This window comes from Eulemur rufifrons, chromosome 2 (assembly GCF_041146395.1).
Source record: "Eulemur rufifrons isolate Redbay chromosome 2, OSU_ERuf_1, whole genome shotgun sequence".
Classification (NCBI taxonomy): Eukaryota; Metazoa; Chordata; class Mammalia; order Primates; family Lemuridae; genus Eulemur; species Eulemur rufifrons.
This window is the reverse complement of record NC_090984.1, coordinates 6252443-6267246: the sequence shown is the minus strand read 5'-3', so window position 1 is coordinate 6267246 and position 14804 is coordinate 6252443. Positions and strand designations below refer to the sequence as shown.

At 53.8% G+C, this 14804-nt stretch overlaps 1 protein-coding gene across 2 annotated transcripts in view; it reads right to left on the bottom strand.

Moving 5' to 3' along the window:
* The window catches only part of CRTC1 (CREB regulated transcription coactivator 1), a 66112-nt gene extending 59211 nt beyond the window's left edge, over positions 1-6901 (bottom strand). For both annotated transcript variants that reach the window (XM_069494181.1, XM_069494189.1), the window contains exon 1: positions 6768-6901. In XM_069494181.1, coding sequence (XP_069350282.1) covers positions 6768-6893 — 126 coding nt within the window. In that variant the 5' untranslated portion in view covers positions 6894-6901. The remainder of the gene's footprint in view (positions 1-6767) is intronic.
* Positions 6902-14804: the final 7903 nt, after the last annotated feature.

The window sequence follows — 14804 nt, the reverse complement described above, 5'->3', positions numbered from 1 at the left end:
GTGGCTGCCAGGGGCTGGGGGAGGGCGTATAGGGAGTGACTGCTGATGGGGACACAGTTTCCTTTTGGGGATATGAAAATGTGCTGGAAGTAGACAGAGGTGGTGAGAGTTGTATACTAAATACAGTGTGAATTGTATATTAAAGTGCTTAATTTTATGTGAATTTCAACTCCATCTTTTAAAAAGTAAAATAAAAAGACACTACATGGCTCTAAGATCTGCCTCCTGACTAGACACGACCATGGAAGGTTCTCGGCACAGACCCCCAGGCCCGTGGGGACACTGAGCAGTCACCTGTGGGATGCATGAATGGGAACACCAGGAATAGGGCTGGGTTACCCTGGAAGGGCTCCTTCCAAATGGCAACCATCAGATCAACCGAGAAGCTTGTTCTGCGCTGGCCATGGAAAAAGTGGTGCTCGCTCTGGTCCAGACCTGACAGATGTGAAAAGAACCTGGGGCCACGCACAAAGCTTCCTGGGACGGTGCCACACGGCCACCGCCTCCAAGACCACAATGGTTAATGTCTGAAAATGATGGCTCCCAGGTCAAGGTTGCAGGAGAAATATGGGTTTAGCTCAGGAAACTGAGTCACACAAAAGAAACCAAGGGCTGAGCAGGGCCATGTGGGCTCTGTAAGGCAACAGAAGGGTCTAGATTTACGTGTGGGTTTGTTTGCTTCTTTGTTTGTTTGTGTGTTTGTTTTTTGAGACAGGGTCTCACTCTATGGCCCAGGCTGGAGTACAGTGGTGTCATCATAGCTCACAGCAACTTCGAACTCCTGGGCTCAGGTGATTCTCCTGCCTCAGCCTCCCAAGTAGCTGGGACTACAGACACCACCACACCCAGCTAATTTTTCTATTTTTTGAACAGACAGTGTCTCGCTCTCTCACTCAGGCTGGTCTCAAACTCCTGGCCTCAAGCGATCCTCCTGCCTTGGCCTCCCAAAGTGCCAGGATTACAGGCGTGAGCCACTGCGCCCCGCCTAGTTAGTTTTTAACTCTTTGTTTCAGATGCGTGGTTGTATGGTCGCCCTGGGGCTCAAGGCCAGCTCTGCCTCTTGCCAGCTGGGACAGTGCTGTGGGTCTCAGTTTCCCCATCCATGAGATGCAAAAGAGGACACCTCCTCTCTGAGCACCCAGAATCTGGGACTAAGTGAAAGCCACATGGTGCTGAGCAGGGGGCAGGAATCCTTGGGTACAGGGGACAAATTTTTACCTTCCTCTCTGAGAAGCCTCTGGTCATCCCAACTCCTGCCCCCCACTCGTAGGACACAATGCAGATTCTCGAGCTACACGCTGCCCCTCCCCTGCACAGTCCTGCCCAGACACCTTGGTGCGCATCTGCAGGCCCCCCATCCCAGGGTGGTCTCCACAAGGTACCTGGCGCTGCAAGATCTGTCTCAGGTGTAGGGGCTGGGGAGGTTCCCGTGGCTGCTGTCACAAATGACCACAAACTGGGGGGGGGGGGGCGCATAAAACAAAAGAAATTTATTCCCTCACAGTTCAGGAGGCCAGAAATCCAAAATCAAGGCCACTGTGCTCTGGAGGCTCTGGGGGAGGAGCCTTTCCGTCCCTCCCAGCTGCTGGGGGCTCCTTGGCTGGAAGTATTCCTTGGCTTGTGGCCACATCACTCCAATCTCTGCCTCCATCGTCACATGACCTTCTCTCCTGCGTCCCTGTGTCCTCTCCTCTTTTTATAAGGACGCCAGTCATTGGATTTAGGGCCACCTGAAATCCACATCCGTACCATAATTGCAAGTGCAGAGACCTTTTTTCCAATTAAGGTCCCATGCACAGGGGTTATGGGTGTCCACAGAGGTGGACAAATGTTTTTTAAGGGCCACTACCCAGCCCGCTACAGGGTGTGCAGCCCACAACTTGGACGGTGTTGGGATGGCTGGGGTTTTCGGAGGGGGCTGGCGGCGCGACGGGGAGGGCAATGCCCCTGTCCTCGCGACAGAGCAGCTCAGGGACTGCTGCGTGTGTACTGAGGCTGCAGATGGCACCAGACAGTCGAAGCAGCCGGCACAGAGGCAAACGGTGCCAAAGCCAGGATTGGGGGCGGGCTCCAAGCTCAGCTACCCTGAGCTACCCTAGCGCCGTGCCTGAGGCCTGGGGACCTGTTTTACTCCCGCCTGCGCTATGCAAAGCCACCACCTTCACAGGGCAGGACCAGGAGGGCACCCTCCTTCCTACAGCGCTGGCCGTGCCACCGCCAATGCTTTGCCTGAGACGTTTTCTGGCTCAGGTGTTGTGGCTGGAGGTGCTCAATGATCAGTCACATGAGGAGCTCCCCTATGTCCCGAGCCTCTGGCCGGCAGGTGACACAACCCCTTCCTTCCTCACAGTGCCCAATGTCCAATCTACCAGCACATCTGGGCAACTCTACTGCCAAAATGCCACCAAAATCCACCTGCTCCTGCCCACCTCCCTGTTCAGACATCACTCCCCGTGACCTGGACGTCCACAGTGACCACTCACCCCTCGCCCAGTCCACGGACAGCCACAGCCGTCTTCCTAGGACGTGAAGCATCCTTGAATGGATAAACAGAGAGTTACCGTATGATCCAGCAATCCGCTCCCACGGAGATGAAGACACACGCCCATGAAACACGTGGACACAAATGCCCACAGCAGCACGATTCACAACAGCCAAAAGGTGGAAACAACTCAAGTGTTCGCGGACAGAGGGACAGACAAAAACGTGGCAGAGCCACACAACGGGGTATCACTCAGCTATACGAAGGAAGGAAGCAACGGACGGCGTGGCGACTGCACAGCACTGCGTGTACTTACCGCCACTGAATTGACCTGCACACCTGGAGAAGGTTACGGTGGCAAGTTTTATATTCTGTATATTCTGCCACAAACTTTTTTAAACAAGCAATGAAGCACTGACACATGCTACGACATGGAAGAACCTCGAAGACAGGATGCTCGTGGAAAGAAGTCAGTCACAAAAGGCCACATGCTGTATAATTCTATTTACATGAAATGTCCCGAACAGGCAAATCCACAGAGACAGAAAGCAGATTAGCGGCTGCTGGGAGCTATCGGGGAGGGGGAGGGGGGCTGGCGGCCCAAGGGGACGGGGTCTCCTTTTGGGACGATGGACATGTTCTACAGGCGACTCGTGGTGGTTGTACGATGGGGAATACACCAAAAACCACTGAATAGTGGACTGAAGGTTGTGGGAATTACATCTGAACAAAGCGGTTTCAAAAACCGGCAGCGGAAAAGGCCACTGACCATTGCAATCCTCTCTGGGGCCCTCCCTGGGGTGGGGGGAATCCAAGACCCTCCAGCCTTACCACCCCCTCTCCCTCCCAGGACACACCAACCTCACAGCGCTCTGCCCATTCCCAACATTGCCACAGCCTTCCCACCTCAGGGCCTCTGCGCTTGCCTGTCCCCGACTTGGAATGCTCTTCCCCAGTTCTCGGGGTGCGAGGGGTACTCCGTGCCGCTGTCTACATGTTGGCCCCCACCCTTGCCCCTCCTGGCACATCACTGTGCTGCTTCTCTCCCAGCACCTCTCATCCTGTTTCATTCATCTGCAGCGATTTTCTCCTGTCCCCCCTAAAACCACACCAGCTCCCCAACAGCATAGCCCCAATATGCCCCGTACACCACCAAGGTCCCCAGAACCTAACACGATCCCTCGAACACTCTAGGCAATGAAAATTGTCATTTGGTGGAATGAATGAGCTGCCCCAACTTTACGGGTCCAGAGTCTGAGACTCAGAGAGGTTAAGAAATCTGCCTAAAGTCACACAGCAGAGCATCACCGCTCTCCCCGCATATCACGCCGACCCAAGTCTGAGGATGGGAAGGAACACTCACACACCCACCTCCTCCCCTGAGACCTGCTAACTGCCTCCCGACATTACACCCCATCCCCCACCCAACACAGCCCTCGGGTCCCTGTCTGCTGACTCGCCTTCCACTGCGACAAGGCACCTCAGGTGTGCCCATCAGCACCGATGACCGTGAGCAGACACACAGGAGTAGGTGAGCTATCCTTCAGAATTCACAAGAGGGGAGCAGGTGTACCACAGGGGAGGCAGTGTGCCACAGCCACGGCCACAGCCACTAAGGGAGGGCAGGAGGGGAGCCTGCACCAGGGGGTTCATTCACCCACACCAGGCACTGCAGACGGCCACTGGCCACGTGCGGTGGCCAATCAGGCTGGGAATGAGTTTGCCCATCCTGGTTACAGCCTGCCCAAGGTGGCACAGCCATATGGGTGAGTGCAAAGGGTTGAACTCAACCTGCCCAGGTGCAAAGCTCACACCCTGGCCCCCTCAATGCTACCCCCTAACCAAAGATTTCTCAGCATTGGCACTCCTGACCCCGGGTGCCGGATGGTTCTCCATGGTGGGGGCTACCCTGTGCATTATAGGAAGGTGGGCAGCACCCCTGGCACCAGATGCCAGGAGCACCCACTAGTCATGACAACCAAAAGTGCCTCCAGACATTGCCAAGTGTCCCCTGGCGGGGACAGAATTGTACAGTGCTCTGTCTCTTAAAAATCAAGAGTGTGCTCACCTCTGCCCAGGGCCCCTCCGCCCCCCACCCCAGGTATAAACACAGACAGGGACGCAGAAGAAAGGAAGATGGAAAATGTTTACCAGAGCCAACAGAACTGCTGCCTGCGTATCTTAGAAATTTCTAAGTCCATCCATCAATGAACGGATAAACAAATACAACATATCTGTGCAATGGAATATTATTCAGCCACGAAAAGGAATGAAGCACTGATGCATGCTACAACATGGGTGAACCCAGAAAACATCACGCTGAGTGAGAGACTCCAGACACAGAAGGCCACATGTTGTACGACTCCATTTATATGAAATGCCCAGAACAGGCAACTCTGATAGATTAGTGGCTGCCAGGGGCAGGGGGAGGGGGAATGAGGAGTAATTGCTAATGGGGACGGGATTTCCTTTTGGAGGGATGAAAAATGTTCCAGAATTATACATTGGTGATGGTTGCACAACTCTGTGGATATACTAAGAACCATGGCACTGTATACTTTAAACAAGTAAATTGTACGATATGTGAATCACATCTTGATAAAGCTGTTATTTTAAAGACATCTTTTCAACAACAATAATCCATTTCCAACCCCACGCAGAAACCAGGCTTCCAATAGCGCTGACAGCTGTGAACCTACTGTGACCACTTTCTTCCTGTCACTGTACGATTTGACCCCAACTGCATGCTAGCACGCACTGTGCAGGAGACAAGCAGCAGTGACACTCCTGCCTCAGGAGCCCTGACCTGCGGGGGACACTCAGGAAATACACTTTCTTTCTTTCATTCATTCAACAACCATCTCTGTCCCTACGTCCCAAGTGAGAACGTAGCTGTTGGACAGATGTGTCACGCTCACCTGTGGCAGTGCCTCGCTGACAGGGATCAATCAATACGAACACAGAAACGAAGACACAAATCCTGGTCTATGAGGTCACAATCTCACAGAGGAACAAGCAACTAATGATAAAATAACATGACCTGCAAGTTCCACCTGAGGAAGCAGAGACTGAGGTAAGTCCACCTGGGCCGGTCAGATCGGTGCCTGAATCCCGGGATGCAGGTGTCTGCAACACCCACACAAACTCTCCCCAAGGCCCCAGGGTGCAGGACAGGGGTCCTACCACTCTGCAAGAGCACCATGGAGATTCACTGCCACCTAGGCAAAGCACGCTCACCTTCCTGACCCACGAAGAAGGTCTTACTACACACGCTTGAGGGAGTAAACGGAGGCCCATCCAAGGAGCTAGGGTGCGTACCATGCTCAAACCCCACCCCCAACCAAGCCCCTGCTCAGGGCCCATGGCGACTTCCCAGGTGAGACTAGCAGGGTACCTGCTCTGCCAGCCAGGAGCCTGGCAAAACGTCGCCTACCCCTGTACACCACATATGCCAGCTACCTGAGGCAGACCTGTGCCTTCACTATGGTCCTGAGAGGGCAGGGGCCATCTGTGGCCAGCTGTCCCTTGTCCCAGTGAGAGGAACATCACCTGGTTCCCACCATATGGGCTGCATGGGGAAGGGGCAGCTGTCTCCACTCCAAGTTCCAGGACTGAGCACAATCTGCTTTCTTGGACACCACGGGGGAGGGGATCTGAACCTTTCTGCCAGGTGTCCAAGAGGAAGAGATACCTGTCCCATCTGAGGTCTGCAAGTGGGGACATCTGTTCCTCCTCCAGCACACAGTGAGCAAGGGCACAGGTAACAATGATGTAGAGACACCTGGCCCACTCAGGTAGCAATGATGTGAGGGCACCTGTCCCTCTCAGGTAGCAATGATGTGGGAGCACTTATCTGGCACCAGGTACCAATGATGTAGAAGCACCTGTATCCCCACGCCCAGGTAACAATGATGCTTGCAAGCGGCACCCAGCTCATCCACCTCAGTGTCATCCTGTACCCCAGGTAGCAATAATGTGGGGCACCTGTCCCCCCTCAGGAAACAACGATGTAGTGGCATCTGTTCCCTTCCGGTAGTAATGATGTAGAGGTCCCCATCTCCTCCAGGTAGCAATGATGTCGGGGCACCTGTACCCCCGTCAGGTATCGATGATGTGGGGGCACCTGTCCCGCCCACGACGTCCCGGGCGTGGGGACACCTGTCCCCCTCGGGCTGTGCCAAGCCCCGCCCCCGCCGCGCGCGCCCCGCCCCCGCCCCGTGCACGCGCCGGACACGCGCCCCCTCTGTCCCTCCCTCCCCCGGCCCAGAGGCGGCAGCCCCCTTACCCGCGCGGCCCGCGTCAGGCTCAGGTCCTTCATGACCTCCTCGAAGGCCGCCGTCTCCTCCGCCTGCTTCTGATTGTGCAGTGCGATCTTCTCGCTGAATTTCCGCGGATTGTTCGAAGTCGCCATCTTCTCGCCGCCGCCGCCGCCACCGCCGCCGCCTCCTCCTCCTCCTCCTCCTCCTCCTCCTCCTTCTCCACCTCCTCGCCCCCCCACTCGCCCGGGCCACCGCGCAAGCGCCGGCCGGGCCCACGGGCGGCGGGCAGTACGCAGGCGCGCCGACGGTCGTGAGCGCGGCGCAGGCGCACGAGAGAGGCGCGCGGCGAGCGGGCGATGGCGCATGCGCGCGCTCCAGCCTGGCGCTCGGAGCCCACGGGGAGGGAACGGGGGAGCGCGTGGAAATTTCTGCGCAGGCGCAGTGGTCTGCCGCCTGGCCCGCTGGACAGCGGCCGTCTGGCTAATTGAGCAAGGTTCGCGAACGGGCTGGGCTGCTGGAGCCCCTAAGAGGGAAACAGCCTGAGCCAGACCCTCCCAATTCACAAGAGTGGCGCTGGGCACCCCAAGGCTGAATCTAGGCTGGGACTCAGAGCTCAGAGACCAGTCCATGGCATTGGCCGTCCGTGCATGCGTTCATTCATAGCTACTGAGTATTTACTGAACACCTACTGTGTGGCCGGGCAAACTGGGGTACAGGCATGAACAAGCAGATGTGGCCCGTGCTCTCAAGGGGAACACAGTCGGAAAGGGGCAGACACAACCTACAAATAAATGACCAAGAACATTTCGGATGGAGATAAATGTGATGAGGAAAAGAAGACAGACTATGGGCTTGCCGGAGAACTACACGAGGGAGGGACGCTGCTACAGTCACCGCAGTCAGGGAAGGGGAGGACAGTGAGCTGAGTCCTGAACCCGGGTCCATAAACCTGGAGGTTGTCTTTAACAACTGTCTTTTCCTATCCGCTCACACTGGACCAGTTGCTGTTCTCTGGATCCTGAAGCACAAAGAACCAAAATTACAGAGGTTCTGCCTCCTCCCTCCGAATTTCTCCAGTCCTGTCTTGTTTGAGGATCCCTGTTTTGCCACAGGGCGCTACCAGAAGGGTTCAGAAATCCCACCTAGACCCAACTGTGAAAGAGGGAACAGGGTCTCCCCAGTGGCAGGTGAGTAACCTGGGAAGCAGGACGGGCTCTGACATCTAGCTGTCTCTGTCCAAGGAGAGGGACCTTCACATCAATGTTGAATGTTTATATTCAGGAGGCTGCAGGGATTGGAGAGTGTGAGTGGGGTGGAAGCTAGGAAGGTCAGCTGGAGGAATTCAGGGAGACTCCACCTGCACACCACAATTCTTATGACAGTGAGGGATGGCTGGAGTGGACGCCGGCGGAGATCATGCCGGGAGGACACCAACATTTTCCATACATGCTTCTGTTCACACTTAACAACATTTTAATGAAATGTCCATATTAAATATATATAACACATAGATTTTCATCTGCAGTATCTTGGGCACTGCCACGGCTCTGTTTTATCTATCTTGCTCAAATGATTTTGAGCACTTTCATGGACTTCTACACTCTTTGCCTCTCCCCCCCACCTTTTTGGTGCCAACTTTAGGAAACACTGGTTCTGACTTTCAGTCATCGAGATGTGGATGGGGTTGGCCTCACCACCCCGCTCCCCGCAAGCATCTCTCCCTAAGGTAGAAGACTTGGCCAGTCAGCACAACCCATTGCTCTGGCCATCTCAACTGGTTCAGGACAGGCATGTGACCCAATTTGCCCAATGAGATGCAATCTGGAACTTTTATTTGAACCATGGGAAAGAGACGCCCCACAGTTTGCTTGGACATCTGGTTTGAAGGATACCACAAATCTGCACTGACAGAGGCCACCATGTGAAGAGAGCTGGGCTGAGAGGGTGAACCTACACAGAGGAAAACAGAGCCAAAGGGTAGGGAGACATTGTCTGAGCTCCTGGATCCAGCCTGGCCTGAAGCTGGACACCCTTGCCTTTTCAGTTATAGGAGCCAGAAACTTATTCCCTTTTTTGCTTGAGTCATTCTGAAGTCCATTTTGTGTTCCTGTCACCAACCGAGACTGCAGTTTCTGTAAGTCAGGTGCGACAGTGGGCCTGCTCCACATGTGGCTTCTAGTTCTTGCCACCATGCGGTGAGGCCAGAGAGGAAATAGAGACAGAGTGCAGGGACAGCAGCTGCCCAAGGCAAGTTAAGCACCACAGCCAGGGTTAGAACTCAAGCTTCACAGCAGAGCTCAGCTTCCTTCCATACACTGGGTTTTGCAGGGTTTAAATGAAGTGTGTCAACTGCCCAGTTCATAAGAAGTGCTCAATAGGCTGGGTGCGGTGGCTCACACCTGTAATCCTAGTACTCTGGGAGGCCGAGGCGGGAGGATCGCTTGAGGCCAGGAGTTCGAGACCAGCCTGAGCAAGAGCGAGACCCTGTCTCTGCTAAAAATAGAAAAATTAGCCGGGTGTGGTGGTGAGTGCCTACAGTCCCAGCTACTCGGGAGGCAGAGGCAGGAGGATCACTTGAACCCAGTTTGAGGTTGCTGAGAGCTAAGCTGACCCCATGGCACTCTAGCCAGGGCAACAGAGCAAGACTCTGCCGCCAAAAAAAAAGAAGTGCTTGGTAAATGCTGGTTAACGTGGTCACTTAGATATATCTGTACTAAGCCAGTTTCTGGACACAGAAAGATGGAGGGGAAAAGATTTGAGGGGTGGCAGAGGTCGTCGGCTCGCAGCAAGAGGCCATGCCTGCACGTGAAGAAGTGAGAGTCTAATACTGTCCCTACCAGCCTCCATTCACCCCATGCCCTGGCGTAACTTGATCCATCCTAAACCCTGGTGATGAGTCAGAGGAAGCAGCCAGCCTGCTTATTGTGCAACGGGCCGTACAGCAACCAAGTCCTTCTCCTTGCTCCGCTGACCCCAGGCCCAAGGAGGGTGAGGCCACAGTGTCCTGTGACCCAGGCGGAATCCAGCCCTGCAGTTTTTGCTTTCTTCCCTCACCAGAGGGAGTTGCTGCCCCCTGTGCAGTCCAGTTATGCTCCTTGCCGCTGCCCATGGTCTTTGTAAACCAGGGCAGATCCCACACTCTCATCACACTTAAAAAAATCTGCCCTCCTTCCGGCAGCCCCCGGGGCCCACCACTCCAGCCACACCAACCTCCTGCTGCTCCACCTCCAGATCTTTGCATGTGCTGTTCCCTCTGCCTGGATAACCCTGCCCACAGGTTTATCTTTTGTGACTGGCACTGTCTCCTCTTTCAGACTTCTCCTTGAGGGTCTATCTGAAGTGGCCCTCCAGTATCTTGTCCCGTGACCCAGAAACATCCCATTCTCTTTAGACAGCTGTTTCTGGGGTCCTGTCTGAGCCCCTGTGGACTAAGCTGAGATCAGAGGCTAAAAGTACGTTCACCTTTCCCAAATGTGCCAGGAGTGAGCTGGAGTTCCCTGTGTGATGTGGAAAGGACACAGACCATGTGATTCCTTCCTCTTAAGGCTTGTTCTCTATCCCCAGAAGGTTCTGAGCACTTTTGGCCTCATTTTATAGTTATCTGTGTTCATTCTGTTCCCCTGTGTCCCCAGAACTAACACAAGACAAGGCACAGAGGGGGCAGGTTGGTAGAAAGTGTTTGTTGAATTAATTTATTTTCTGCCTGAGAAACTCCTACTCATCGCTCAAAACCCACGTCAAATGTCCCTTCCTCCAGAAAGCCCATCCTGACCTCCAAGGAGAGCTGGGTTCCTCCCTCTAGGTTTATGCAGCCCTGGCTCACTCTCTGATTAGCCCTGATCCCAAGGAGCTGGAAGTATCCAATTATTGAAGAGCTTCACTTGAGTTACAGAGCGTATCTTATAAACCACTTCCCACTGCCTCCAGTATCTGGTCTCCTCTGCTCCATAGCTTGCCCTGGCTCCGTTTGTTCCCTGCCATCTTCCCCAGCATCATCTCCTACCCTTCCCTTTCTCACACCCAGCATTCCAGCCTTGCTGTGTCCTGCCTCAGGGCCTTTGCACAGCCTATTCCCCCTCTTTTTTTTTTTTTTTTTTTTTTTGAGAGACAGAGTCGCACTCTGTTGCCCAGGCTAGAGTGCCATGGCGTCAGCCTAGCTCACAGCAACCTCAAACTCCTGGGCTCAAGCGATCCTCCTGTCTCAGCCTCCCAAGTAGCTGGGACTACAGGCACGCGCCACCATGCCCGGCTAATTTTTTATATATATATTTTTAGTTGTCCATATAATTTCTTTCTATTTTTAGTAGAGATGGGGTCTCACTCTTGAACTCCTGAGCTCAAACTATCCACCCGCCTCGGCCTCCCAGAGTGCTAGGATTACAGGCATGAGCCACCACGCCCGGCCTCCCCCTCTTTCTTGAAATGCTCTTTCCCCTGCATCCAGGCCATAGCACTCTTGTACTTAAAGCCTCTAAAACAAGTTAAATAAAAACCTAAACTCCTTCATATCCACTTGGATGACAACAACAACAGCAAAAATATATATATGCACCTAAACTCCTGAGAGTTTCTGTGTGGTCCAGCACGGCTGTGTGACAACGGGAAATTGTCTTCACCTCTCTGAACCCTGGTGCCCTCCCCTGCTAAATGTGGATAGTGACACTCCTCATAGCAGGCCCTTGGGGAGATTAAACAGATAACACGCAGAAAGCACTTAGCTCGCGCCTGCCTCATCACAAGTTCTCAGTAACTGTTAGGAAAGCAAAACGCTACCTCGCAGGCCTTAGTTCTCATGCTTTGCTCTCCTCCTCTTCCTTATATGGGATCTTCATCGATCTGAGGTACCCACATCTTGTGGAGGTGAATTAGGGCCATTTGGTGCCAGGAGGGAGAGACGAAAACCATCCAGGGCTCATCTTTGACTTCCAAACCAGGCCCTCATCATCCCACAGAGTTTTATTTTACTTTATGTGTTTAGAAACAGAGTCTCGCTCTGTTGCCCAGGCTGGAGTGCAGTGGTGTCATCATAGCTCACTGAAGCCTTGAACTCCCGGGCTCAAGCCATCCTCTCGCCTCAGCCTCCCAAGTAGCTGGGACTATAGTCATGCACCACTGTGCCTGGCTAATTTTAACATTTTTGTAGAGACAGAGGGTCTCACTATGTTGCCCAGGCTGGTCTCAAGCGATCAGCCAGCCTTGGTCTCTCAAAGTGCTGGAATTACAGGCATGAGCCACCGCCCCCAGCCAGAGACAGTTTTAAAAGCAAAGGAAGAGCCAGGTCTGATCATGGAGAGGAAAGGACCCCATGGAAGCCAGAAATGCCAGACGTGAGCCCACTCTTTACAATGAGGTGATGAGGTTACCTGTGGACCCAGACCCCCCTCCCCTCCATCTGGGCCTGAGTGTCTGGTGGGGGGTGGGACAAGGCTGACTGCCAAAGAGGGCATCGAGAGGCTGGGGCCAGGTAGGCAGGCAGGGGACTCAGGGGAGGCTCTGGGAGACAGCCAATAGTCTGCCTTCTCCCATGAACCACCTGCGCTGAAGGATGTCTGGGGTAGGCTCCCAAGGACACCCACAATGTCCCTGAACCTTGGCTGAGCCCTTGCTGACCCCCTCCTTGCTGTCTGAGAGCCCAGGACACTCACAGCCCCGACAAAAAAGAAGGCAGAAAGACAGGCACAGTGCCTCATGCCTGTAATCCCAGTACTTTGGGAGGCTGAGGTGGAAGGATTGCTTGAGGCCATGAGTTTGAGACCAGCCTGGGCAACATAGCAAGACCCCATCTCTGGAAAAAAAAAAAAGATAATTAGTCAGGCTGGGTGCAGTGGCTCACGCCTGAAACCCTAGCACTCTGGGAGACCGAGGTAGGAGGATCACTTGAAGTCAGGAGTTTGAGAGCAGCCTGAGCAAGAGTGAGACCCCATCTCTACTAAAAATAGAAAAAATTAGCTGAGTGTGGTGGCACATGCCTATAGTCCCAGCTACTTGGGAGGCTGAGGCAGGAGGATTGCTTGAGCCCAGGAGTTTGAGGTTGCTGTGAGCTAGGCTGACTGACGCCAGGGCACTCTAGCCTAGGCAACAGAGCAAGACTCTGTCTCAAAATATATATATATATGTATATATATAATTAGCCTGGCATGGTGTTGGGCACCTATAGTCCCAGCTGCTCGAGAGGCTAAGGCAGTAGGATCACCTGAGCCCAAGATTTGGACCAGCCTGGCAACATAGTAAGACCCAGTCTCTAAAAAAAATGAAAAAAAAATTAACTGGGGGTGGTGGCACGCACCTATAGTCCCGGCTACTTGGGAGGATCACTTAAGCCGAGGAGTTCAAGGCTGCAGTGAACTATGATTGCGCCACTGCACTCCAGCCTGGGCGACAGAGTGAGATCTTGTCTCTTAAAAAAAAAAAAAAAAAAGTATCCCCAACTTCCAGGGGGCAGAGGAGAAGCAGAGCTTTTCTTTTTGGTTGCCCAGCCTCTGGGTCCCCATCCAAGTTTGAGAGTCCCCACAGGGGGACGTCAGTCCTCCACTAACAACAGAAGCCCCCAAGCCAAGGGCGACCAATGGAACTGTCAGCCCCAGTTCCCCACCCGTTCCTGTGTCCAAACCCCTGCCGTTCTTCCCTCAGGTGGGGGCTGTTTCCCCACTTCTGACTGTGGGCTCAGCCATGTGGTTTGCTTGGCCAAAGACACTTGGGCAGGAGCGCTAGTGTATGAGTCCTGAATCTAGACCCTGGGAGCCCTCACGTGACTCCACTTGTCTTCGGGCACCATTGCAGGAGGAGAACGTGCCCTGGCTAACTGCCGGGCCCAGGCGGATGCAGCACAGCCTTGCACCTGGGAGCAGAGCTGCCCAGCAGAGGCCAGCCTAGAATAGGAACCCCCCCAGCAGACTCATGGACACGTGAAAAACAATCATTTATTGTTGTGTGCCACTGAGACTTGGGATTGTTTGTTATGCAGCAGTGGCTAATACACTGACATGCTCACTTTCCCCGCTCCCCGGCCAGCTGGGTATTGGCATGGGATGTAGGATGGGCCACAAGGATGTTTCCAGGCAGGTACAGGTGGTACAAAGAAATAGCATCAGGGCAGGGGGATCTGGTTTCCTGAGTGCCCATGGCAGATGGCAGTGCCAACGGAGGCATCTGGATTCTGCAGAGGTGGCAGAAGTGTCCTCTGGCATGATTTTAGCTGAGAGCCCGGCTGTCTCAGCCTTTCGATTGCTATTGTTTCTTCAGCCTGGCTTTCCGGACTTCCTGCTGCTCCTGCGAGCTACCAGTTTTCCAATACATACTTCAGCTATTTAAATTGGCCAAGGTCAGTTTCTGTTGCTTGCAAATAAAAACCCTTGACTTACATAAGATGGGGAAACTCCAGCATTTGTCACATTTATATTATAGTTTTGGAACTGTTTGGTTACAAGCATCAGAATATCTGACCACTAGTGTCTTAAGAAGTGCAGATGTTATTTCTTGTAACGATGAGTTTGGAGGTCAGAGGTGCTAGGATGTACCTGGTGGCCCCATGGTTTCAGGGATCTGGGACAAGGCATTACTGTGCCTCTCTTAACTTGCTCCTCTTGGCCACAAGATGGCTGCAGAAGCTCCTGGCATCGTGTCCTCATAAGAAACAGTAAAGGTGGGAAGGGGGCAATAAGGCCTCTCTCTCATCCCAAAACGCCCGACCCCTTAAAGCTTGCTGGCCAGAGCTGGGAAATGCGCCCAGATTGAAAACAATCCCAGCAAAAGGCATTGCCAAGAATGGCTCAGCTGAATCTTAACCCCTGAGGCTGGGCACATTGTTGCTGGCACCCAATCAGAGTTCTGTTGGTGAGGGGAGAATGGCTGCCAGGCTGGCCACAAGAATGGCAGGAGGAGAGAAGGAAGTGGGGGCCCTCCTGCCCCCAGGGTCCACACGCAGATAGCACCCAGGGACACTGGCATAAGGCAGGCTTTGCTCTCACCTTCCCACTCCGGAACCTCTTTTGTGCAACAAACATTCGGGCTTTGCCCCTCTGTGCCACGCACCGTGCTAGGCATGGGGCTGCTGGGACCCACAG